Source organism: Myxozyma melibiosi, assembly GCF_037950935.1.
Source record: "Myxozyma melibiosi strain Phaff 52-87 chromosome Unknown BZA70scaffold_14, whole genome shotgun sequence".
In the NCBI taxonomy this organism is placed as follows: Eukaryota; Fungi; Ascomycota; class Lipomycetes; order Lipomycetales; family Lipomycetaceae; genus Myxozyma; species Myxozyma melibiosi.
Window position 1 is genome coordinate 328260 of NW_027042928.1, and position 24543 is coordinate 352802.

The window sequence follows — 24543 nt, forward strand, 5'->3', positions numbered from 1 at the left end:
CGCATATCTGAGCACGCTGACAGAGGAGGGGGTTGGTGTTGTGCTACTGCTGTGCTATTCTACCTTCTTATATCGTTACATCCATCTATTTATTTGTTCTTCTTATAATAGTACAGCTACTGACTATGCATATCGTGACTGCACACATGCTCAAACACCAGCACCCCCCGCTCACTCACCCCAGCAGACCTCTCGCACGGCTTGATCACAATCGTATACCCGTTCTCGCCGCTCAGCAAATACGAATGCTCCTCCGACCTCCAGCTCACCGGACTGTCGTCAAATCCATATACTGTCAACACAGCCCATTTGTCCTCGGGGAGATTTATGCTATAATAAATCAGTCAATCGTCCTGTATCAATATACTTAAAACAGGGCACTCACATTAAATTCTTGAACATCTTGTGCACAACCCCAGACGTAATCATACCCTCTATCCGTACTAAACTCGCCTGATCCGCCCGAGGAGACTCCTCGGGGTCGTCAGTAAACACCTCGTATGAAGACAATAACGGGTTAATATCATCTCCCAAAACCACGCGCGGACTCTGCAAGGACAAGAGCGACGTCCATTCAAAGATATGAGCCAACCCCTCGTTCAACGTCTCCTCCTGGTACTGCCTCAATTCATCCTTTTTACTACTTGTGAGAAACTTGGTCATCGAGTGGGCAAGCTGCTGTGGCTGGAGTGACGGAACACACACTGTGCCGAGAGGTAGAGAGTCGAATGAATACGGGTACGGTGTCGCGTGAAGATGCTCGGGGATGGGTGGTAGAGGAGATGATGCAGTGGCTGCGGTCGGGAAGACGCAGAATAGGAATTGGACAGGGTCTTTCAAAAGAGTCTCATTACATGAGAATACCAGACGGTCAAATGTCTTGTTTCCCGGGAGAAGGAGCGGACTTCGCAAGTTCAGCTCGACATCTGCGATAGTGTCAGTAGGTGAGGTAACTTGGTATGAGAAGGAGAGGGCAAGATACTGTATCTGGTTTTTGAGAACTGTGATCTCTTTCCTTGTAGACCAGCACTTTCGTATGCTTCTTTTCGTAGCGATAATCTCAGTTTACCTGTATCTGCGTCAGCGACTCGCACTTTGAATGAGATCAGGATAGCTTGATACCGTCGTATATGCAGTACACGTTCTCCGTATCGATCTTTGTCAGGGAAAGCACAAGACAATTGTCTAAAATATCGTCAGATCCTCACAATCCGCAACACAGAAGCACATCAAAATAAATACTCTTCTTCACGAATTGGTTTAGAAACTCGGGATGGATGAAGGACGCGAGCGAGGTTGTGCAGTGGTAATACTTCCATTCTCTCGCACAGGCTTCACCGTTGAACAAAGGCGACTTTGCAAACTTGGATTCATACGCCTGCGTTGGTATTGTGATATCGAGCTGCAATAAACGAGCGTCAGAGATCTGCTATTTCTCACAGTATTCCATCTGATCAAGGCATACTCTGCGATTGAAATGGTGATCCAGTATGACCGAGTGTGGCCTTGACGGCTTCTCCTCCTCTCCACCAACAACAGACTGCGAGACATACACCTTCGGCAGCAGCCTCTTCTTCGAAAGGGCAAATGAAGTAGACATCACTATTTCTATTGTCTCCTTCCTCTCCCGCACAAATCGAGCAGAATCAAAATAATCGGAGTTCAGGTCCAGCCCTAAGCCTATATCAAATCACAACTCACAATGTGACTGTGACTGAAAGCGGCGGCGGCAAAGGCGAAGAAAGAGGCACGAACGAGACCGTCAAAAGGCTTCTTCTTTGTCTGCTTCGTCTTTTAATCCACAGCTTCGCGGGTTTTGCGTGTTTATTCTGTTCGTAATTCGTCGTGCTGAAACCGGCAGGCGCAGAAGTGCAATGAGCGAGTGATTGTGAAGCCAGAAACCTGCTGCTATCGGACATCCTCACTATCTTCTATCTCCAACCGCACCCCGATATCTGTTTTGTTGCAGATGCGAACGCTCCATTCCCATTCTCACCCCGACCCGAGCCAGTCTTCCGCTGAATCTGCTCCTTCGTCTTCCTCTTCGTCTTCCTCTTCCTCCTCATCTTCCTCCTTCTCGCGCCAATCTCTGCGCTCGGCCCCGACCACCGCGCTCTCGGCAAACCCCGTCGTCGTCCACAGACCCGTGCTCGAGCGCGCTTCCAGTCTCTTATCGACCACCACCGCAACCGCGACCACCGTCCCCCAGATCGCGTCCGACATCCCTATCTGGACCCGTGCTGACCTCTACTCACACATCCTCTCCTCCCACAACCCAGGACGCAGACCGTCTCTCGAAGAGAGGAATTACTACTCGTCCCTCGCAGCTCGCTCGCACTTCTCCTCCCAATCCTCTGCCTCTACCGCTCCCTACTCTCCCCCACAGTCAGAAGTCATCGCCGAAGAAGAAATGGCGCCAGTTCCGTGCACCGCCGAGCCCGCAGACGTGAGCTCTGCGCTGCAAAAGAAAATATTCGGCGCCGTCTGGGCCGAGGAGGTCCTGCCCGACGCGCAGGCAGCGCCGTCGGTGCTCTCGCCGCCCATGCCCGCGCCAGTCGAGGCCTACAGTGACAAGATACATTCGCGACGGGTCCATGCCAGCTCGAGCACGTCGTTCCTGCGGTCTGGGTCAAAGTTCATGGGCACGCAGATGTCGAGCCGGTCGACGTACGAGGTGCACGTCGAACTCAAGCATGTGGACATGAGCGAGTCCTTTGTGTGTGGATATCTTCACATCAAGGGTCTGACAGAAGACAACCCGACGCTGACGACCTATTTCGAAGGCGAGATGATCGGACCAAAGCACTCGTTCTTCACCCGGCGCCGCGACTGGGGCGCGTCGGAAAAGACAGATATAATACACTGGGCGCGGTTTCCTTCGTGGCGACCGCTCGCAAAGGACGCCAAGCGTCCGGAATACCGTCATCTGAACTTTGAGCAGCGCGACCACATCTTCATGCGCTGGAAAGAGTGCTTTCTGGTACCGGACCACCGCGTGCGCGACATCAACGACGCGTCGTTTGCTGGATTCTACTATATCTGCTTCAATCAAATCACCGGTGCTATCTCGGGTCTGTACTTCCACAAGGACTCGGAGAAGTATCAGCAGCTCGAGCTCGCGCATGTGAAGGACAGCGGCATGTATTACTCTTACGAATTCCGATGAGCAGACTCACACCCACACACATACCACTGTTGAGTCTGCTGAGAAAAGTCTTCACTATCAATCTCATGATCCATGATCCTCGTTATCTTTTTCGTACTTATTTCTCGTCCTTTGACATGGCTGTTTTTCGTTGGGTATAAAGGGATAGGAAGGAAGGAAGGAAGGACACGTCGGCTAGTTTCTGTTTCTTTCCCATGTTTTTTTTTTCTTTTTGTCTTTGTCTTTGTTGTTGTTTTTTGTCTATTATTTTCGGCGGTTTAATTCGGATACATAAACTCATGGACGGAGCTAATAAAGTACAATTTCATCATATTTACTCTTCTGTAGACTGGTCTCTGAACAGCCAAAACAAACAAAAAGTCCACTTTGCTCACCCAAACTCACCTTCGCCACCGTCGCGACCACTTTTGCCTTTCCCGATCACCCGCAAAGTCACCTTCCTCCGCCCTCGTCGCGTCCCCGGCTCTTTATTTACTATTTACACCGTAAACAAATCCGACGCGTCCTCGGCCCCGTCCTTCTCGCAGCCTGCCATGGCTCTCAGCCGCGACCGCTCGCCACCGCCCGCCGAGGTCCCTATCGACCCGCACATGCTCTATCACCACCCGCAGCACCCTTCCTCTCTTTCGACACACCACCACGCTACCGACGATGAGGAGGAGGACGACGACGACGACGACAGCGACCAGAACGGTCACGGAACCGGCAACCCCGACAACGCCGCCGTCGAAGCCCTGCTCGGAAACCACCACCACCACATCCACCACCACGACCCCTCCTCATTCCTCGACGAGCTCCCGACTTCACACACGCGTCCGCCCCGGCACCCGGACGCAATGGTCCCCGCCATCCTCCGCCAGCGCCCAAAGTACGTCGAAACAGAGCACGTCGTCGTCTACCACTGCCCCGTCACCGACTGCCCGACCAAGACCTACGCCCAGCGCGGCCGCCGCGCGATCCTGCGCCATCTCCGCTCGCGCACCGACGACGCCCACGTCGCCGCGCTCGAGCACTTTTCCCAGTCCCGCAGCGCGATGACGAAGCAGGAGCGCTCGCGCAAGACCTCGCGCACGTACCGCGAAAAGAACCTCAAGGAAGCGCAGGAGCGCGCGGCGCTCGACGGCGCGCCGTACCTCGCGCCGCTGTATAACCCGCTGCTGGTCAAGAAGCACGAGGCATACGTGCGCAAGAAGATCAAAACCGTGCTGGACTCGATCCCGAAGCCGTCGTGGCCGGTCGCGCCAGGTCTGTCGGCGGCCGATGCGGCAGTGAACGCGCTGCTGCAGCAGCACGCGGCGGAGATGCAGACGAACGTGCTCTGGATCCTGCAGGAGATGGACAACTGCGTGTATTTCCCTCCCGGCGCTGATATCCCTGCCATGTTATCCGGCGAGGGAGGCGAGTACTACCGCCGCCGTCTGCGGGAGCTCGAAGAACGGCTGCCGTCGCGGGTAGCGCAGATCCGAGCAGCGGCCGTACAGCTCGATAGTCCCGGGGCGCTTACCCGCGCGAGCGTCGAGTTTCAAGTATGGAAAAAAACCGACGACATTCAGCGCGCGAAGCGGCAGCTCGATCGCGAGCGCTACGAGCAGGAGACAGAGGAAGCGGCGCGACGGATTGAGGAGTGGGAACGCGAGCGGACGAAGGAGGGGATCGAGGAGAAAGTCGAGGAGGAGATGAGGAAATGGAAGGAGCAGATGACGGAAAAATTGAGAGAGCAGTGGAGGCAGAAGGATCCGTTGATGGCCGAGCAGGAGACGATTGCTGTTGCTGCTCTTGCGGTCCGGCAACAGGAGTGATTTATAGATTTCTTGTTGTTTTCTATTTTGTATATTTTGGGATATCTGGAGCATGGCGTATTGATGGTTTACTAATTTCAAATTGATTCATAAATAGTCCTTGAATAGACTGTAAATTCACATTGACAAACTGATACAACAAAACAGAGGAATAAAGAAAAGGAAAAAAGAATGCTTGATAGATTCAAAGAGACTTGCACTCGCGCTCTCGCGCGCTCAGTATCAGTCAATATAGACTAATTCCTCTAATCCCACCCTATTCATGGCCGCACCACAAAATACATAACTCATAGTCTTTCGTCAGATAGACAATTCCTGCTCGAGGGCAGTTGAATACAAGAACGAGAAGGTCAAACGGTGCTGAACATATTTGGCTCATCGCACGATCAGCAGATATAAAAAAACTGTAAAGTAAACAAGTAGATAACAATAAAGACGATCTTGTAATGAGTGGACTGTTGATTCACATATATGGAAACATATTCCTTGAAAAATTACCAGATCATAATCAATATACACGAAAGTGAGAAACCAACAGAGAATACACCCGCAACATAAACACACCTGCACACAAATCCAACAATCATCAGCTTCTGGAATACTTGACACGAAGCCATTTAAGAACAGAAAAGATATAATGTATATATAAGAAAAAAAGTTCTGACAGAAGAAAGATCAACGATGGCGGTAGTGGCCACCATTGCCCGACACAGAGTTGTTTCCAGACATCGACATCGACGAGCTCGGTCCAGAATACGAGTTCACAGAAGATCCGCCAGATTGCTGCTGCGACATACCCGAGCCACCACCGGTGCTATTGCTGTTGCTGTAATGGGGGTGGCCCTGTGCTTGCTGGCTGCGATAGCGCTCGACGATCCAGGCGCATTTGGATCCCCATTTCGAACCGCGGAGCGAAACCATATGCTTCTTGATCTGAGCGGCCACAAGATCTTGTTGGGGCTTTGTGGCATTGTGGAGGATGTACTGGATGAGGTAGTTTCCGTGGGCGTCGGAGGCAACTAGACAGAGAGACAAAAGACGCTTGTTAGCCACAAATTCACAACTCTTCACAATAAAGTGTCCTAGAATATCAATAACGAAAAGCAGCATTCTGCAGAAATAACAAATAATCATACTATCAATCAGCGGTATTCTAGGTCGCTCCGGGCGTCCCTCGCAAATCTTCGTCAGATAGCGATCGACCACTTCTGACGAGCAGTGCTTGAGCATCTTCTCAATCACCTTGGACGCATACTGGTCCATCGAGTACGCAACAGCGTTATTGATAACAGCATCCAGAGCACGCTCGGAGTCTGCTTTCGAGCCCTGCTCAATCATGTGCTGGATCACCCAGTTGCCCCATTGGCCGCGGGCGATGATGTCGATGTTCTCGAGCACCTCCTCTATGCAGGGACGCTTATCTTCCTCGACGCAGTTCTCGAATATGTTCTGAACGACCAGCGATCCGGTCTCGCCCAGCGCGACCTGGGTCCACATCCCGCGGAGCTCCTGGTTGACGTACTTCATAATCACCGGCGGCGTGCCTTCCCAGCGCAGCTCAAACAGCTTCTGCCACACGTGACAGGCGTAGCGATGCACGACCGTATCAGCGACCCGGCTCAGCAGCTCCATCACCATCTCGGCCTTCACCTTCTCCTCGACGCAGTCAAGCGCCTTCTGCACAACGTGGCATCCGAACGCGTCCATGGCGAGCGTGAGCACGTTCCCGCGTACTGCGCCGGCTATGCCCTCGATCTGCTCTGGGGTGCCGTGCTCGAAGCAGCGCTGCACGAGGAAGTTGCCGAACCGGTTCACCATCAGCGGGTACGCCTGCTCGACGATCGCCTCAATGATCTCATACTTCTGATCCGGCGTGCCGACCTTGAGTTTCTGCTGCAGAAAAATCGACGCTTGCTGATCGTTGTTGTGGACGATTTTGCTCACGATATAACTCCAGTCGCAGTTCACCGCCCGTTCTAGAAGATGCCGGTAGTTGATCGGCTCTGTCAGAGTAACGTAAGTCTGCTGCTGCTGTGACTGTGGCTGTAGCTGCTGCTGTGACTGCGGTTGCTGCTGCTGCTGCTGCTGCTGTCGGGAAAGCACCGGAGTAAACTCAAGACTATGAGCAGAGAGAACAGATCCAGTCTGACCGAGCGACGAAGACGCCGAAGACGACACGTCCGACTGCTTCTGCGAGTCCCTTTCCGGAGATGCAGAGCCACTCAGATGTCTGCTTCTCGCTGGAGCGAGCATAGGCGACGCAGTCCGTAGCCTGGCTTGAAGGAAGGGCGACTGCATCTCGGCAGGGTTGGAGAGCGGCACGCGCTGTTGCGGTCTGAATGCTCCGAACGAAGAAGGGCCGAGGAGGCTAGAAGCAGTGGAAGACGTCGAGGAAGGAGCGCGGCGCCAGATGCTCTCGCTCAGTGGAGTGAAGTCGGTGGATATAGCAGAGACTGAAGTGGCGGGCGGCTGCTGCTGCTGCTGCTGCTGCTGATTTTTCGGAATCTGCAGATTCGAAAACAAGCCTTCGTCGACTAGACTAGACGCGTTGGACGACATTCGGTCGTGCAGCGGCAAAGAGGAAGAAGACGACATGCTCGAGTACATTGCCGCCGCGGCCGACCACTGCGGATCAGCGCCCGCTGCTGACGCGAACTGGAACGCGCTTGCAGGCTGCGACGACGGCGGCGTGGGGATCTGCGATACAGCGGCGGAGGTAGAGTCGACGAGGCGGCTGAGGCGCATCTGAGCCAGTTTGAGCTCATACTGAAGCGACGCGAAATCAACAGAGGCCGACTGTTCTGCGCCGGACGCGGTGGCGGAGTCATAAGCGGTCTGGGCCATGAGGATCTGTTTCTGGAGCTCGATCAGACGAGCCTGGTCGTCAAGCTGCAGAAACAAAGCCTCGTTGTCAGTACGGCCGGGTGAGTTTGCAGAGACTGAGGCTGCAGCGGTGGGCAAAGGCCTGAAGGCGGTGGGAAGGACGGTATCGACCTGGAGCTTGGGAGCGGACGCGGATGCGGGCTGGGCGGCGGAGGAGATGGAAGAGGAGCCGTCCTGGAGGGCGAGGTCGTCGATCAAGGACTGCGGGAGGATCATGCTTCCGTCTGCGTTGGTGTACGCGTTATCATGAGAAGCCATTGCTGTTGCTGTTGCTGTTGTTGATGATGCTGTTGCTGGTGTTGTTGTCGAAGTGGAGGAGGAACCGAAAACGGGCGGCGCGGCGCGTCGGTCAAAACAAAGCTCAAAGGTCAGATGAGCATCGCATTGTCCCTGAACCTTAATTTTCGTGGATTTGGACCCAGAATTGGGTTGTCATAGCAACGCTTTCTAATTTTTTTACCATGTACATTGCTTTATTATATTACAGCGTCTCTCCTTCTTTCTTCTTATTTTGATCTTTAGACCTGAACCGGTGCGGTAGTAAAAGCTGGAGCAGCAGCAGCAGCAGCCTTGCTTGACGATGACGCATTTTGACGGCGCGAGACGGGCGAGGTGGCCTCGCACCCCGGGCAGTTGTGAAGCACTTCGTGAGCAAACAGATCGCAGTCGATGCAAAACTGTCTATGGCATGTCGGACACCTGAATCTTCCTGTAGAGCCTGTAGGGCCCGCTGCGGATGTATGAGTAGCTGTAGATTTGTCTTGGTGCGAGACTGTTGCTGTCGATCCTGAGGATGTGGTGCTGATTCTGATTTTTGTCGACGAGCCGCTTGACGAGATTGTAGGAGGGACGGGAGCAAATGGTTTGTGGCATCCAAAGCATGAAGATGCTTTACTCCGTTTTGCTTCGGGCCATTCGACTTCGTACCAATTGCGCAGCGGCATCAGGTGGTGGTATGATCTCGCGAGATGGGTTGATAAGATCAGTGTAAGGCCGCATGCGGGGCATTCCGTTGGTAGTGAGCAGACCTTGACGTTACAACGGGGACAGAGATAACCGCCCTTTAGCAGTCTTGTGTGGCAGGCACAAAAGGACGGTGTCGTTTCGACGATGCGAGAAGGAAAGCCCATGCGCATGAGCTCAGATGCCGATTTGCCTTTTGCTGACTTCTCAGTTTTCGTAGACGCAGGAGGTGTACAGGCGCTCAGAAGAAGTTCTTTGAAATGCTGCTCGTTCAGGATGACGCCGTAAGTGCTCAAAAAGTCGCCGTCGTTGGTTTGCTTGCACAGTTCTTTGCAGACAGCTACCTGTGCAGCTAGACCGACTACGCGAACGCGGATTCGCTCTGTTTTTAAGGTCAAGATGGTTTTGTGGATGTCGCCTGGATCGCAGGATAGAAGGGCACCAAAGATGATGACGACTTCTTTTGTGCCGTGTGATGGGACGTGGCTTGATAATAGTTAGTAAAAATCGTAGAAATCTAAATTATACGGGACTTACTAGAGTGCACCTCTGGCCATTTCTAGAGCGTTTTGTAAAGACGGCACACCAGCGGGCTCGTCCTTTCTCAAAGCCTGGATGGCAGTGATGTGCTCAGCCGGATTACCGCCGAGCTGTGAGATAAGATGAGCGATGCCGTCTTTCATGCCGATGACGCCCAACTGCGAGATTGGATTCTGCTCAAAGTATTCGTTCACAAACTGAACCGCGTACTGCAGCGAGAGCTGATACCGCGAGGGCCGCATGTCTTTGTCTGCCATTGCTGAGCTGAGATCGAGGACGAGGATAAGATGGCGGATGATGCCGCGCTGGAGAGGGGTCTGCTCGTAAAACAGTCGCTTGCGTTTGTTTGACTGTACAAGATCTGCAATTGCGGTCGCCAGACTACCGCCTTCGTCTTCCTGTACGATATCCCATGGCCGCTGGATCGAATCTTCCCAGATGTAGCCGCCGCCGGTGGTGGACCGAAGCTCAGCGTTTGATCTGCGAGTGGAGCGGGTGTTCATGCCCCCGCCGCTGCTGGATGAGCGCAGCTGTGAGACTTCTTCAGATTCTGGAGAAGAAGCCTCGTTGTATGATCCATCAGAGTCGGACATTGTAGAACTTGGAGTGAGGAGAGAGAGGTGGTGAGAGAGGAATAAATGGGAGGATGCGGAAGCTGGGAGGAGGAGTGGAGAGCCGCACAGTGAATTTACAGTTGATTAGAAGTCAGTTGCGAGTCGAGGTGAAGCAATAGCTCATATTTATTACTTCTACAAGTCATATTCTACAGCAATTCTTATTCAAAGCTCTATATATTAAATGCAAAATATAAATAAACATAAAAACAATTGCTTTTATCCCGGGGTAGTCGTAATAACAACTAAATACATCTCTAAACAATATAATAAAACAAAAATAATGCAAAGACTATTAGAAATTAGAACCCAAAAGACGCCATGAACTAAATCGACAAACAATAAGCCAGATATTATACCGCTACTTCAAGATGACGCATATTACACACACAAGTTAAAGACAAATAGTAGTAGTAGAAGCACTCAGACATTTCGGGGTACCGAATGAACGAAAGAGCTTGAAAAGTTTGCATTCGAGAGAGGAATGACTTCTCGCATATTTGGGAGCGGATCAGGTCTGACCCATTCGACAGCAGGATCGATCCAATGGTCTTCGGTGATGTCGGTCCAGAAGGCCCAGAGGCCGCCGAAGCTGAAGAGAGTGAAGAGACAGGCAAACATGGAGCCATCGATATGGCCGGTTGTGCCGGAGCAGATGTAGCGCGAGATGACGAATTCAAAGATCTGGCCAATGACAAATAGAATGAAGGCAGGGAATAGGAGGAGTAAGGGCTTGCGCTCGCGCAAGACTCTGACGACGAGGTTGAACTGCAGGATGAGGTAGAGTGAGATTGCGAGGATAGGCCAGAGTAGGTAGGTGGTGTAGAGGGCGTAATTGCGCATAAGCTCAGGGCGAGATGGAGCCGAGTCGAAAGTGTTTGTCCAGTTGAAGGCCGAGTCGAGGGCGATGTATCCGACCCCGATGAAGAAAGCCAGGCCGGACAGGAAAGTGAGCGAGACTGATAAGAAGCCGCCGTCGGGGAGGATCTGATAGGCAACTATGGCATTAACAACAAGAAGCCAGGCAGTGGCCGCGGTTGCCCCAATTTCGATGGCGCTGAAGTAGACGAGGATGGTGCGGTTGAAGATGAAACCACCGGAGGCGAAGATGGCGGATATGGAGAGGATGAGGTAGGAGAAGAAGAGGATTTGCATTTCGCGACGACCGACGGCGGCGGTTCTACGCTGAGCGGTGTAGATGAATAATAGACAGGTAATGCATGCGAAGAAGGAGATCAGCATAAGGCCGAGGTTTTCGATGCGACCGTTTCCGGCGGTGGTGAAGCCGCGGAGAGCGCAGTGCTGCTGGTAGTCGTAGTCGAAGAGCTGGGAGTGTGAGTATGATGTGAGAAAAAGGACGTAAATGAGAATATAGATAGAACACTTACATTGCATGCAGGGAGGTTGGAGTAGCGGCAGAAGCTCTAGAGAGGAAGAGGTTAGAGGGAGAAAAGGAGAGGAAGAGCGATAATTTGACGTACGTCGAAGTTGCCATAGTTGGATGACATGATTCGCAGGCCGCGGTGAAAAAAGAAGGAGTGTAGACGACGATAACAAGAAACGAAGGAGGAGGAAGAGCGAACGAAGGTGGAGGAAGGCGATAAGGCGATAAGAAGAAGGGTTCGAGGAGACAATGAAAGCAGCTGCTTTGACGAACAGTCGACGGCGGCGGTGAAGCGAGATTGATTGCGGCTGGGTTGGTGTTGTGGGGGAGAAAGTACAGATGTTTATAATGATATATATCCGTGTAAGTAGAGCCAAAACAACCGTGAGTCAACGACATCAGAATCCAACGGCTGCTTCTGTCAAACGGGAACCGGCCGAGTCAGCAAAAGACAAAGGAAGAAACTGTTTGTTTTTACAGTAAAGACATAAAACTACATGAATTGAACAGAAACAGAAAGGAATACAGTCAAAACATGCTATTACTCGATTCTGCTCAGTTAAAGAACGTTGGGAGTAGAAAACCCTAATCCGCTTCTTTATTCATTATTTACTTCGTTTTTATTTTTATTTTTCAGTGCGTGATCCCTGCGACTCTCCTCCTCCGCCTCTGCTTCCCCGTCTTCTCTTCTGCTTCCCTTCCTCCCCCTCTTCCTCTCTTCTTCTTCTCCAATTCCCTCTTCCTCAACTATCCACAGTCAGATCCCTCCTCTGGCTACGACGGGGCCCTCCAATGGCTGACGCGCGCCTGCTCGAACCCGCGTCCATCGTCGTCCCCGACTTTGCAGACTTCCCTTCCTACTCCGCCGGCCCCGCCCTCCATCACCAGCAGCAGCAGCATCAGCCCTCGTCCACTCCCGCCACCTCCTCTCCTGGCCTCCAACCCCCCGCCGTCATCACCGAGTCCCCTCCTCGTCCTGCCTCGGCCGCCCTGCCTGCTTCCCTCCACTCCCCTACCAGACCCGCCTCCGCCCACTACTCCCAGGAGCACTCCACCTCGCCCCACTCCTCCTCCCCCCTCCGCCGCCATGCATCCCTCTCCAGACCGCAGATCCCGCGATCCGTCTCTCTCGCGTCCTCCTCTCTCCGCAGATCACACACAACCGCCTCCGCCTCCCCTGCCCTTCCGCAGACACCCCCTCGCCAGCTCCATCATCTCCAACAGCCGCACCAGCCTCCTGCTTCCAACGAGCCCATAACTCCGGCTGAGTACTCCCTACACATCATCTTCACTCAGGTACCTACTCCCTCCTCCCTATATCTCTTCCAAACCTCCTCCCCTACTCACCCGTCTCTAGTTTGTTCGCCAAGCAGAAAAGAAGCTCAACCTGTGCCTCAGTTACTCCTCCGAGGAGGAACCCCCAATTACAACCCTCCTCGCTGCCGGCGCTGATCCCGTCTTTGACAAAATCCTCGAATCCCTCGGCTACATCTCCCGCCAAAAACCTCGTCCAGTCATCGACGCTGTCATGTTCTGGCGCAAATCAAAGTCTGAAGCTGCCACCGCCGCCGCCCGAGAACGCAACGGCCCTCAAAATTCCTTCCCCTTCAACCACAATAACACCAGCAGCCAGTCTTCCCAGCCGCAGCCACAGCAACCACAGCAACAGCAGAAATCAACTCTTGTCGTCTCCGGTCAGCAGCAGATCAGAAGCCTTCGCCACAAAGTCAGCAAGAGTCTCTCCGATCGCTCTCCAATCGGCAACAGACACGGCAAATTCAGTCCCAATAATGGTCCGCAGAGTCCCAGCAGTAATGCCTCTGCTGCCAATGGCAATCATCAACACAACTCCTCTTCACTAGGCTATTTTGGTATTCACCGACACCAAAGTTCCTCTGCAGCCACGCAATCAAACACTCAGCAGGGTTCCAGACCGGACAGCGCTCAGCAGGCTGATCGCAAAAGTCTCATCTCGATCTACATCCTCTGTCGCGTCCTGATCGAGGTCGTCAAACAGACATCATCCTCCGTTCTTGGCGAGGAAATGGGCGACAAACTCGAAGAAATCGTGTTTCGCCAGATCAAAGCTAGCGACCCGAACCTAGTAGCAGCAAGCCCGATCCGACTCGCCAATTGGAGACTGTTTGCCGAACTTCTTGGTGAAATGTCGCGTATGAGATTTACCAGCGTCAGCGACCGTTTTATCGCCGAGCTAGAGAAAACCGCTGGCGACCAGGGACTTTCAAAAGAGCAAGAGCAAAATATTCAAGTCGTCATCCATGGAATGGAGTACCTTCAGCTGAAGGTAGGCCTTTAACCATCTCTCTTCACATTAACTGCTATATACTAATAGTTCTCTCTAGGTCTACCCTCTGGAGCTCTTTGAAGATTCAGCCGACTTTATACACTCCCTCTGCAAGTTCTTCGTCAAGTCGCACGGGCAACGAGTCAAGCATGCCTACTGCGAGATACTCAACACTCTGCTGCTATCAATAGCCGGTGTTATCACCGCTGAGGTCAATCATCCGACCTGGGTCAAAACAATCGATCTCGTCTATCCAAAAGTTCTCGCCATGATGTCAAAACAACGCTACTGGGCCGATGCCTTCCAACTCGCCTGCACGATCCTCTGCGTCGCTCCTACTCAGTTCTTCGCCGACAACTGGATACCGCTAGTAGAGGCAAACTTTCAGAAGCTCAAAGACGCAAAGAGCAGAGTGGCAGTCATCATCGGTATCTCGCGTCTGATCTGGGTGTATCTTCGGAGATGTTCAGAGTCATACAGTACAATCGAAAAGCGCTTGGATGGTTTTGCCAAAGTTCTCTTCCCGGCAGGCAACAAAAAGCCTTGGCTGACTGCCGACCGCAGCTTGATCGATGCTTGCGTTCAAATGATCCGTTTTATTGGATGGAGTCAGCCGGACTACTGCATCAAAAACCTCATTTATCCTCTGATGAGCAGCGACACGCTCACCCGCATGGGCGACAACAATCTCTCCGTTGATTCTCTTGCGCCTGAACATATGCATGTAGCCATCCGGGCGTTTATCTCGATCCTGCTTGACGCAGCAGACAACACTCCCCCGCCTTTCTACTCGCCTGATCCACCGCTCAAGCAGGGCAGTGTTGTTATCGGCGAGCGGTCCCTGCAAGAGCAACCCGTTATGACTGAGCCGCCACCAGTATTGCGAGATCACTACGCTCAGTTTTCACGACTGCTCGGGAAGATCTTGCTAATCTGCGATTCTCATTTTGGTGGGCAGGTCGTCTTGGACGAGAAGATGGGCAAGATAACCCCAAAGACTCCTTCTTCGTTTAACTTTGCCCAGTCCGGCGGTAACTTTGGATCTGCTCTTGGCGGATCGAGCGGCAATAGCAACAGTCAGACTAGCAATGAAGTCCTGCATGCAAACTACGAGCTCTTGCTGACAGTGTATGAAGCTATCCCACTTTGCATCCCCCAGAATGTGAGCTTTGGACGCATTGTTGAGATTCTTTGCAAGGGGACTGCACATCCCGATCCTCGCCTGGCAGCAGCCGCAGCGAACTCGCTCAAAAGTCTAGCCAGAAGCGGCCAACATTCGCAGCAGACAATCGTCACTGGCTTTGCTCGGTTCATCTTCAACTACGAAGAGCGCTATTCGGCATACTCAGAGAGCTCAATGCTGGATTCGTCGAGCAACGTCGAAAACACCTTGAAGATCTACGTTCAGCTCTTGAGTATCTGGATCAACGTCATCAGGCAGAAGACCGCTGCTTACCGCGAAGCAACTGCGGCTAATAACGGGAACAGCACCAATGGTCTTAATGGCGCTACTCCTGCTGCACTGGTGGTCACTCCTATCTCTACCGACTCTTCGAGCAGAGGCGAAGAAATGGAGACAACATCGGTCTGGAGCGTTATTGAGGAAGTCGAGAGTAACGGCCTCTTCTTTCTCTGCAGCCAGAGCCGAACAGTGCGATGCTATGCGATTGCAGTCTTACGATTGATCCGGGAATTCGACGTTGCTTTAGAGGAGCAGGTCGAAGTACTAAAAATGCAATCTAAGAATCAGGGGCCGAGCCATAATGGCTTCAGCCGCATTATTGAGATTTTGGAAGCGACAGATGGGCCTGAAGCCTTAAACACTGATGCCCTCGAGCCGAGCATTGTTGAGGCTATGTCTACTGCTGAGCGAATGCGCCTCTCTCAACTTCAACTGGAAGGCAAAGAGCTCTCGCACCATGGCATTCTAGTTCGGCTGGCTCAATCCGACTCTGGAGTGGATTCTGCGTTATGGCTACGACTGTTTCCAAAATTCCTCGAGCTGTGTCTGTCGCGCTTCCCCATGCCGGTCGCTTTGTGTCGCGATAGTGTGTGTAGCAGACTTATCTACTTGCACAAGCCGCTGATGGACTCGATTGAAGCGCACAGCAAATCTCCTAGCTCTTCAGATGCTCACTGGAAGCACAATGCTCGTACTCATCCGAAAGTGCTGATCGAGCAGTGGAAACTATACATGATCGTCGCATGCTCAACGTTAACGGCTACTGATGACCAGGAGGCGAAGCCGGTTGAGAAGAGTGCTGCATCGTCATTTGCGAAGCGGAAGGGTCCTCCGCAGCTGACTGTTCCGTACAAAAGGATTACGTCCGCAAAAGTTTTGTTCCGGATGGTGATTCCACTCTTGCAGACTGATTATGCTTTAGTGAGAGAGGCTGTGATTGCAGGACTGGAATGTATCAACATCAATCTCTACAAGAGTCTGATCGAGGCTATTCAGCCAATGGTCAGTGCTATGGGCGACCGCCGGTCACAGAATGGGAGCGGGATGACCGGAGGGTTTTCTAATGGCAATTCAGCAAATCACAACCAACACGGAAACGGGTCTAATGCTCCCTCGTCACCTTCGTCCGGACTGCTGTGGCGCAAAACTCGAAAGCATGATTGGATGCGGATCGAGATCACCCATTTGCTACAGCTGACGTCGCATTTCATCAAGGAGCCGATCATCTACAACGATCCATGGATCCTTGAGCAGCACATCTCGTTTGTGCGGGACACCAAGAACTTCCTGTGTCAACCTGAGATTGCTAGCGACTGGGGCTATCAGAAGCTTCGAAGATATTTCTGCGGGTTTATGCAGACTCTGTACGAGGGTATCAAATTAACCGAGGATTCGAATCGATGGCTTCCGTTCGAAGCCCGTGTCTCACTGTTTAAGATGATTGAGGAGTGGTGTGGTTATGGACAATACGCCGATATCGCACACGACAGAAACGAGAAGATGCGGCGTGCCGCTATTGAGCAGTCACGCGACACCGCCGAGCAAGGTGTCTTGATGGCCTCGTTTGAGGTTGAGAAGGGACAGCTAGAGCTTGCTACTTTGAGTGCGATGGCGTCTCTTCTCGACGGGCCTCTGACTGAGACTATCGAGAGCCATGGTGCGCAGGCTGCTGTGATGTCTTTTGACGTCCCGGCGATCTTCCAGTGGGCCAATGCAGTTTTCGACGCAAACACAGATCGCATGCACACTATCGGTCGTCGGGCAATAGTGAACATGCTACGGTCGAACAAAGGACACGCTGATCTTTTGGCTCGGACAATCACATACTGTTACCACAGCGAGTCCGGACCTCGTGCGAGCGAGAGCTATTTCTATGTGCTTGCTGACGTTCTTATCAACGATAATGAATATCCGTGCGACATGCGTCAGCCTATTGCCCTGGGACTCTTCAAGATTGGAGACGAGAGGTCGCAAGTACGCGTGAAAGCCGCTGCTCTTCTGAAAGCGGTCGAGCTGCGATTTTTTGGCAAGTCGAAAGTCCAGGACTATGAGATCAGTATCTCTGATCGAACTACGGCGGTCTACAAGCGAGCGCAGTTCAACTTGTCGAATCAATTCTCGCTGGAGTACGACGACTTGAAGTATACCATATTTTCGGAACTGTCGATGTATTTCCACATTGTGTCCCCCCATATGCGCCGGGACATTCTTGCGATTATGATACCGTGGATCTCGAACATGGAACTTCAGCTTGAGCCTAACGGCAAAAATCCTTCTCCTTCGGCATACATGGTCATGACGAACCTCTTTGAGATCACGATCCGATTCAGTAACGAGATTCAAAATGAAGTCGAAGCCTTGTGGGTGACGCTTGCCTCGAATCGACACATGGGCAATGTTCGCGCAATTCTGGATTATTTGATCAACATGGGTGTCGAACGACGGGACCCTGCGTTTGTGGAATATAGCAAGCAGATTGTTGTATACATCGCAAGCACACCGGCTGGATCGAAGCTCGTCGAGGCTTTGGTTGCGTATATCCAGCCTACGAGTATGCTCCATACTTCGGGAGAGGCTAAGGAGTATAATGGGATTCACGAGTTGTTTCCATACACTGCTGATTTGACTTTGGTTTTGCCTCCGGCCGTTGAGCCTGTAAGTTGCCAATTGTTTTTCTTTCTTTCAATGCCAGGTTCTAATAATTGCTTTTCTAGGTTGGATTTTCGATCGGTCAGCTGGCGATGATCTTGCTGGTTGATTTGTTTGTGAGTCCGGTGACTGCGATGTCGGCAAATCTGGCTTTACTTATGCAAGTTGTGTTTGTGCTGTTTGATCACTACAATCAGCTTGTTCACGAGCAAGCTCGTGAGCTACTTGTGCATTTGATCCACGAGATCTCGCTATCGAATGAAACTGAGATTGGGGGAACAAAGTACAAAACGGCTGCCGAGATTATCGATCTGATTCGAAAACGAGACCTACAAACAACTTGGTCTTATGACGATCTGTACATGGACGAGGCTGCGATGCGAAAGCCGAAGCACATGGACGGCATGATTCAGAAGGTTCTGCTGATTTTCGAGGAAAAGTACCCGAAACTGAAGGACGAATGGAGTCGAATTGCGTTGACATGGGCTACGACGTGTCCAGTCCGCCATTTTGCCTGCAGGTCGTTCCAGATCTTCCGGTCGACATTTGTGTCGATTGACCAGAGCATGCTTGCGGATATGCTTGTACGCCTATCAAACACCATCGCCGATCCGAATCCGGATATTCAGAACTTTGCGATGCAGATCTTAATGACTCTCAATCGGATTGTTGAGAGCTGCGACTCGGTCGAGCTGATGGATCATCCGCAAGTTTTCTGGGCTACGGTCGCGAGTATGCAGACTGTGAACCAGAGCGAGTTTATTGAGGGAGTGACTATTTTGAACAACCTTCTCGACAAAGTCTCGCTGAATGATCCTGAGGTGGTAAGCAAGTTCATTAGCGCATTTCCTCAGAAGTGGGAAGGAGGAAAGTTTGATGGACTGCAGCAGACGCTACTACCTGGAGTGCGGTCGAGGAAATCATATGATGTGACGATGACTGTGCTTGATCGGCTTAATCTTCTAGAGTCGAACGAGTTGGTTGGTGACGAGAGTCGGCTGTTTTACGCGACACTTTGCAACCTGCCGCGATTCGCCCATGCGCTTGAGATTGGGATAATTCCGCCGGCGTTTATTGTTTCTGCGGAGAAGCTTGCGCAGATGGCGGAGCTAGAATCGATGCCGTCGCTGGCGCGGATTTTGAACTCGTTTGCGAAAGGAAGATTTAGAGCCAAGACGGATTTCGTGAAGCAGATTGTGCACTCGTTCCAGTCGACGGTGTTTCAGAAGAACGAGTCGAATATCATGGTTTTCTTCCTTGGCATTCTGTCGAACGATATCCCGTACGTGCGCCTGGAGGCGATGGAGTTCTTGAAGTATCTGTTCCCACTGATCGACATGCGTCGCGAAGAGTTTGTTGCTATCGGCGCAGACTTGATCTCGCCCTTGCTTAGATTGCTACAGACCGAGTATGCTGAGCAAGCCCTGCAAGTTCTCGACGAGGCTACGTATATTCCTGGTACACACATGGATCGACGCGTGCTGAGGGCATCTCTGGGCGGTCGGTCGATGATGAATCGTCGGGAGGACATCGAGAGCACGGCGACTACGTTTGGAATTCCGGACGAGACAGGGTGGGCGGTTGCCATGCCTGCCGTGCGAGCTTCGGTTGCGCGCAGCAACGTGCACGCGGTGTTTTACTCTTGCGAGGTCGCGAATATGGAGTACCACTCGTTGAATCCAGATACGGTGGTCGAGTTTTCGAGAGACGAGTTCAGGTCATATTCTGGTGGCTTCTATCGCCCGGTGGACACATTCAGTCTCACTGGAAGGCCGTCTGTCCACCCGGTCCAAGGAGTCGATCTTCAGCAGCAGCAGATGCAGCAGCTCCAGTTCCAGCGCAGCAACTCGCAGTTCAGATACAATCACAGTCAGCTGGCGTCCGGAATGGCCGACGGCGGATATTTCGGAGGTGCGTTTGGTATGGCGCTTACAAGATCTTCGTCGTCCGCGACCGCGAGCGCGATTCTTGCCCGCAGCGGCGCGGCGGCAGCTAATAACTTCCGCACGCCGCGGTCCAGCGCCGCGAAGATGTCGCCGACCGCGTACTTTGGCGGATCGCCCGATAGCTTTGGCGGCGGCAGCGGCGGGCTGGGAGTTGGCGTTGGTGCAGGTGCCGGCGTCGGACCCGGGGGTATGATGATGACCGGCCAGATGCAGTCATCGAGTGGGGCATTGGAGAGGAGCGATACGATGACTTCGTATGCGGTTGGCGATGATACAGATGGATCTGTGAACCATCTCGTTGCTGCGCTCGATAATCTGACGTCGTTCTTTGCGGAGGAGCCTACTGCGTATACGACTGCTTTGGAGTGAGCGAGTTGTTACTTGAGAAATAAATTTGTGTAAGTGTGAGATTCTGTATTGACTGAGTGAATTCCCGCTAACCTTGAGTACAGATATATAAGATATGGGATGAATGATTTAAAATTACATAAAATGAACAGGGTATATTGTTATGAGTGTTTTTTTATGTTTTGCTAGGATGGGATCTGTTTTGTTTTGATTTGTTGGTCGTAAGGGAAAATGTGAGGTTATGTTTGTGTTGTGGGTTTATGTGGACAATTCATGTAACTTTCTTATGACTGTCAAGAGTGCAGGATTAATGAAGAGTTTCTAGACTTTAAAGAGTATTATTGAAGGTTTATAGCAATGTTTATAAACGGATAGAGAAGATTTGAATAAATTGAAAGAGAATTTTAATGCAACCTCGTAGCAACTACTTACAACTACTTACAACTACTTACAACTACTTACAACACTTACAACCTCACAACTGAACGCCAATACCAAGAAGAATCTAAATTAGTATGAAATGGAAATGAAATGGACAAAATAAATGAAAAGGCAATCAAGCCTGCGACAGTTTGAGACCGGCTCGATATCCAAAAGTCATGCCAGGTCCGATACTGGAGCCACCGCCAGGATAAGCACCTTTAAAGACCGTGTTCTGGTCGAGGCCCACGGCAAACAAACCCGGGACCGGCTTGCTGGTGTCGTCCTTGCTCAAGACCTCGGCATCTATGCTCGTCTGGAGACCGTAGAGGACGCTGACGTTGCCGGGGTAGAGCGGCAAGGCGTAGAACGGACCGGATTCGCATTTGCCGAGGTTGGGGTTAGGCAGTTTTGTGGAGGCGTCGCCGTAGAATTGGTCGTAGACGTTGTCGCCGCGGCCGAATTCGGCGTCCTTGCCGGTCTCGGCGTACTTGTTCATCGTGGCGACGGTGTCGGAGAGAGTGGACGCGGGGACGCCGATTTTCTCTGCGAGTTCGGCAATGGAAGGGGCAGAGATGAGGTAGCCGCTGCGCTTGAGGCTGCCGATGGGGTAAGGCCAGGGCAGGGCCATGCCCATGCCGTACTTGCGCAGGTAATGCTTGTCGCCAATGTAGAATGCCTTCTTGATCTTTCTTTCATGCATGGTCTTGACAAACTCTTGGTAGGGCAGGGACTCGTTTACAAATCTCTTGCCGTCTGGACCAACGATGATCGAGCCAGGCTTTGAGCGGTCGATTGCGAAATGGGGGAATCTTCGGATAGGACCCTTGGACGGCGTGTGGAGCGAGATGGGAGCGAAGATTGCATTGTCGACGTTTTTGGGAGGAAGAGCGCCGCCGCTCTCGAGACCGATGCGCTTGCCGTCGCCTGTGTTGCCGCTAGGGCAGGCACACCATTCGTGAGGGACGACAGTGCGGGCTTCAGGAGAGCGGCCGAAGCCGCCGCTGGCAAGGACGACACCTTTGCGGGCCTCGATGCGCTGTAGGACGCCGTCATGCACGACCTCGATACCAGTGACTCTGCCATTGTCGAGAATGGGGGCAACAGCCGGAGTGAAGTTCCAAATGTCGACGCCGAGATCGAGGGCGGTGTACATGAGACTTCCGACGATGGCGTTGCCGTTGCACATGTAGGCACCTTTTCCGAAGCGGACGAGATCGGCAACGTAGCCAAGCGCGCGCGTAGCAGACTTGACGAGGTTGGAGACGCTACCGAAGGGGTTTGTCAGGTAGACGAGTTCGGCGGGGTCGGCCTGCATTGTGCCAAAGGCAGAGTAGCCCTGGATTGGGTATCTGACTTGCTTGATGCGGTTGCCGAGCTTGCGGCCGTTGAACTCGGTGGTGAGAATGGTGCGACCGACAGAAGCACCAGGTTTGGTGGGGTGATAGTCGGGCAGGGGAACGGGCTTGAACTTCATCTCGGTATTTTGCTCGACCCATTCGACCATTTTTGGCGCGGACTCGATGTAGGCGGGGACTTTAGTTTTGTCGAAGGCGTCGCCAAGGACGCTATGGAGATACTTGGCGGCATCCTCAGCCGAGTCAGAGACGCCGATGGCGGGCTGGTGCTTGTTGTTGGGGATCCAGGCACCGCCGCCGGAGTAGGCGGTCGTTCCACCAAAGTATCTTGTTTTCTCGACGACGAGGACTTTGAGGCCGTTTTTGGCGCAGACGACGGATGTGGTGAGCCCGGAGCAGCCAGATCCGACGACAACGACGTCGTAGGAGTGGTCGAAGTTGCGGAGGGTGATCTGGAGGTGAAAGTGGTTAGTGAATGAGCAGGAGGGTAGGAGGGGTGTAGGACGCACAGAGGAAGAGAAGGAGCGGGAGGAGACGAGGGAGGAGGAGAGTCTCGCGGGCCTGAGGCGGGCGATGACCAACGACATAGCTGATGTTCGTGAGGAAGAAGAAGGAGGTAAAGAAGATGGTGAAGAAGAAGGGAAGAGGAGGAGGAGGAGGAGGAAAGTCGGTCTCAGGCGGACTAATTTCGGCGCGGGGGAAGCGAAGGCGGGGTAGAATAGAGTTTGACCCTGAGCCGCAGCCCCCCACATGGAATGCAAGGTGAAGAGTAGAATAGAAGAACAGTAGACGTTCAGAGACAGGAAGAAGAGATCAGACAACAAGTCTGCGAAGGCCTCCAACAAGCCAGGACTCGGTGACTGCGTCGTAGCGGCAGAGAAGAAGACGTTGCTTGGTGACCGGACAGCGGACGGGCGAGTTTGCGGCGGAGGAGTTGATGTAGGAGTAGATGCAGGAGTAGCAGAATACCTGGCCGGTCTCGATAGCGGTGGGTTCCTTGATTTTGTGGTGGCAGATTGCGCATTGTTCGTTGGTTTCTTTGTCGTCGTCGGGAGAGGTGTCGGAAGTTGGTGAGGGCAGATCAGGAGGATCGAGGGCGTACTTGGGTTCTTCAGCGCTCTGCTCGTCGTTCTCTGCATCCATCTCGTCAAGCTGCTGCTGCTGCTGCTGCTGCTGCTGCAGTTCTTCGCGCTGTCTTCGACGAGTAGACTGCGCAAGTTGACGGGGAAAGTCAGAGGCGTGCCACCACTCGAGTAGTTTGAGAGCAAAGACGGCGGTCGGGAGGACGCCTTTGAGGGTGAGATCAGAAGCGCGGAGAGCGAGGGCGATGAGTTTGCGCAGTGGTGAGGGGGATGAAAGAGAGGAGGAGGAAGAAGAAGAAGAAGAGCGAGAAGGAGATGAGAAAGGAGCAGAGTCGGGAGACTGTCGCGTATAGCGGATGGCGAGTAAGAAGTCTGTGAGGGAGTGGTATGGCGTGCGGCCAAAGAGATAGAGGATGGAGAGCAGGAGGGAGATGGTGCTTGCAGAGAGCTTGAGGGAAGGATAGAGCTTTGCAAAGTACTTTGTGATGAAGAGCTTCAGCTTGAGCTTTCGTCTTGCGATGGGATCGGCGTTGCTGTCGTCGGGATTACTGCGCTGAGCGTGTGATCTGAAGACGGAGGCAGCCTGCAGAGATTCATAGTAGAGATCGAGTTTGGTGAGAATGTACGGGAGACCAACAAGTGCAAATAAGGAAGAATAGATCTCTCTCGGACGTAGAGCGGCGAGACGGTCGACTTTGTGCTGGACCGAGGGCAGGCTTCCGCTGGCGGCGACGACGGCGCGATCAGCTTTGAGGACGCGGCGGCGGGCGAGGTCGTAGAAGGACTCGGTGAAGGACGCGTTCGATAGCTTCAGACATCGCAGCTCAATTGCGGCAGAGAGAAGGGCGTAGAGCTCATCGAAGTGAAGGACGAGACGGAGGAGGTAGCGGGGATGGCGGGAGGCCAGAGAGGCGAGGATGTAGCGGACGGTGGGGGAGAGGAGGTCCGAGAGCTGGCTGGCGGAGACGAGCTCGAAGAGGGTTGGTCTGGAGGGGTCGAGGAGGAGGGGATTGAGGGTGGAGAGGTGGGACATGGTGAAGTGGAGTCCTGAGTAGAGGGGGAGTAGAGAGATGAGATGAGCAGAGGTGGTGAGTGAATGGCGAGAACCGAGGCAGAGGAGTGTGTTGTAAGATGTGACATAAGCAGATTACATAATAGATCACTAACAATAAGACACGGCGACGGTGCCAAGACGGCTGGGAGTTAAAAAATCAATTCTTAAAAAGAGCTCGGAGTTGAGCAGAGAGAGAGTGGAGAGGGAGAATAGTCTTAAATGTACTATTACTATTACTATTGCTATTGCTATTACTATTACTATTACCATTACTATTACTATTACTATTAATGCTATCTTATGTTCTTGTGGATATGTAGATAATGCAGCAACAGGTAAAACACTCCCAAAAGAGACCAAAGCTCATGCAGCGTACGCGCCGTTGCTGCGTCCGCCGCACAGCACCGAGGCCTGTCTTCTTTGTCCTGTGCGTCCACTGCTCGTCTCCGAGAAACTCCGCGACAACTTCCCCGGGTTTTGAAAGAGAATAAGGATCTTATAAGGCCTTATTGTACTGCAAATACTCTGCTGTATTGTAGTCATTGCGCGAGATCAAAGCGAGTGACAGAG

General features: G+C 52.6%; 9 protein-coding genes across 9 annotated transcripts; 3 read left to right on the forward strand and 6 right to left on the reverse strand.

Moving 5' to 3' along the window:
* Positions 1-64: 64 nt before the first annotated feature.
* BZA70DRAFT_284557 (ribonuclease P 40kDa subunit-domain-containing protein) lies at positions 65-1630 on the reverse strand. Its single transcript, XM_064913621.1, has 6 exons — positions 1466-1630; positions 1243-1402; positions 1123-1185; positions 983-1069; positions 386-926; positions 65-330 (listed from the first exon to the last, which is right to left on the reverse strand). Exons 1-6 carry the CDS (start codon positions 1598-1600, stop codon positions 117-119), a joined length of 1200 nt encoding a protein of 399 aa, XP_064766050.1. The 5' UTR covers positions 1601-1630; the 3' UTR covers positions 65-116.
* Positions 1629-3478, forward strand: BZA70DRAFT_284562 (vacuolar import and degradation protein-domain-containing protein). Its single transcript, XM_064913622.1, has one exon. It carries the CDS (start codon positions 1970-1972, stop codon positions 3164-3166), a length of 1197 nt encoding a protein of 398 aa, XP_064766051.1. The 5' UTR covers positions 1629-1969; the 3' UTR covers positions 3167-3478.
* BZA70DRAFT_89760 (uncharacterized protein) lies at positions 3264-5332 on the forward strand. Its single transcript, XM_064915517.1, has one exon. It carries the CDS (start codon positions 3361-3363, stop codon positions 4963-4965), a length of 1605 nt encoding a protein of 534 aa, XP_064766052.1. The 5' UTR covers positions 3264-3360; the 3' UTR covers positions 4966-5332.
* A 308-nt stretch (positions 5333-5640) lies between these two features.
* Positions 5641-7218, reverse strand: BZA70DRAFT_241875 (armadillo-type protein; the record flags this gene model as incomplete). The annotated part of the gene is made up of 2 exons (XM_064910548.1): positions 5641-5984; positions 6102-7218. The coding sequence occupies 2 exons, from the start codon at positions 7216-7218 to the stop codon at positions 5641-5643; spliced, it is 1461 nt and encodes a 486-aa protein (XP_064766053.1).
* Positions 7219-8291: 1073 nt separating this feature from the next.
* Positions 8292-9998, reverse strand: BZA70DRAFT_251633 (Ssl1-like-domain-containing protein). Its single transcript, XM_064910710.1, has 2 exons — positions 9349-9998; positions 8292-9297 (listed from the first exon to the last, which is right to left on the reverse strand). The coding sequence occupies exons 1-2, from the start codon at positions 9942-9944 to the stop codon at positions 8367-8369; spliced, it is 1527 nt and encodes a 508-aa protein (XP_064766054.1). The 5' UTR covers positions 9945-9998; the 3' UTR covers positions 8292-8366.
* Positions 9999-10123: 125 nt separating this feature from the next.
* On the reverse strand, positions 10124-11605 carry BZA70DRAFT_284566 (chitin synthase III catalytic subunit). The gene is made up of 3 exons (XM_064913623.1): positions 11447-11605; positions 11354-11389; positions 10124-11291 (listed from the first exon to the last, which is right to left on the reverse strand). Exons 1-3 carry the CDS (start codon positions 11471-11473, stop codon positions 10389-10391), a joined length of 966 nt encoding a protein of 321 aa, XP_064766055.1. The 5' UTR covers positions 11474-11605; the 3' UTR covers positions 10124-10388.
* Positions 11606-12003: 398 nt separating this feature from the next.
* Positions 12004-20461, forward strand: BZA70DRAFT_284568 (cell morphogenesis N-terminal-domain-containing protein). Its single transcript, XM_064913624.1, has 5 exons — positions 12004-12645; positions 12707-13654; positions 13713-17771; positions 17831-20109; positions 20164-20461. Exons 1-4 carry the CDS (start codon positions 12142-12144, stop codon positions 20078-20080), a joined length of 7761 nt encoding a protein of 2586 aa, XP_064766056.1. The 5' UTR covers positions 12004-12141; the 3' UTR covers positions 20081-20109; positions 20164-20461.
* A 154-nt stretch (positions 20462-20615) lies between these two features.
* Positions 20616-22424, reverse strand: BZA70DRAFT_291827 (FAD binding domain-containing protein; the record flags this gene model as incomplete). Its single annotated transcript, XM_064914335.1, has 2 exons — positions 20616-22289; positions 22347-22424. The coding sequence occupies 2 exons, from the start codon at positions 22422-22424 to the stop codon at positions 20616-20618; spliced, it is 1752 nt and encodes a 583-aa protein (XP_064766057.1).
* A 226-nt stretch (positions 22425-22650) lies between these two features.
* BZA70DRAFT_302618 (Pex12 amino terminal region-domain-containing protein) lies at positions 22651-24086 on the reverse strand (the record flags this gene model as incomplete). Its single annotated transcript, XM_064914737.1, has 1 exon — positions 22651-24086. The coding sequence occupies exon 1, from the start codon at positions 23950-23952 to the stop codon at positions 22651-22653; it is 1302 nt and encodes a 433-aa protein (XP_064766058.1). The 5' UTR covers positions 23953-24086.
* Between the last annotated feature and the right edge of the window lie 457 nt (positions 24087-24543).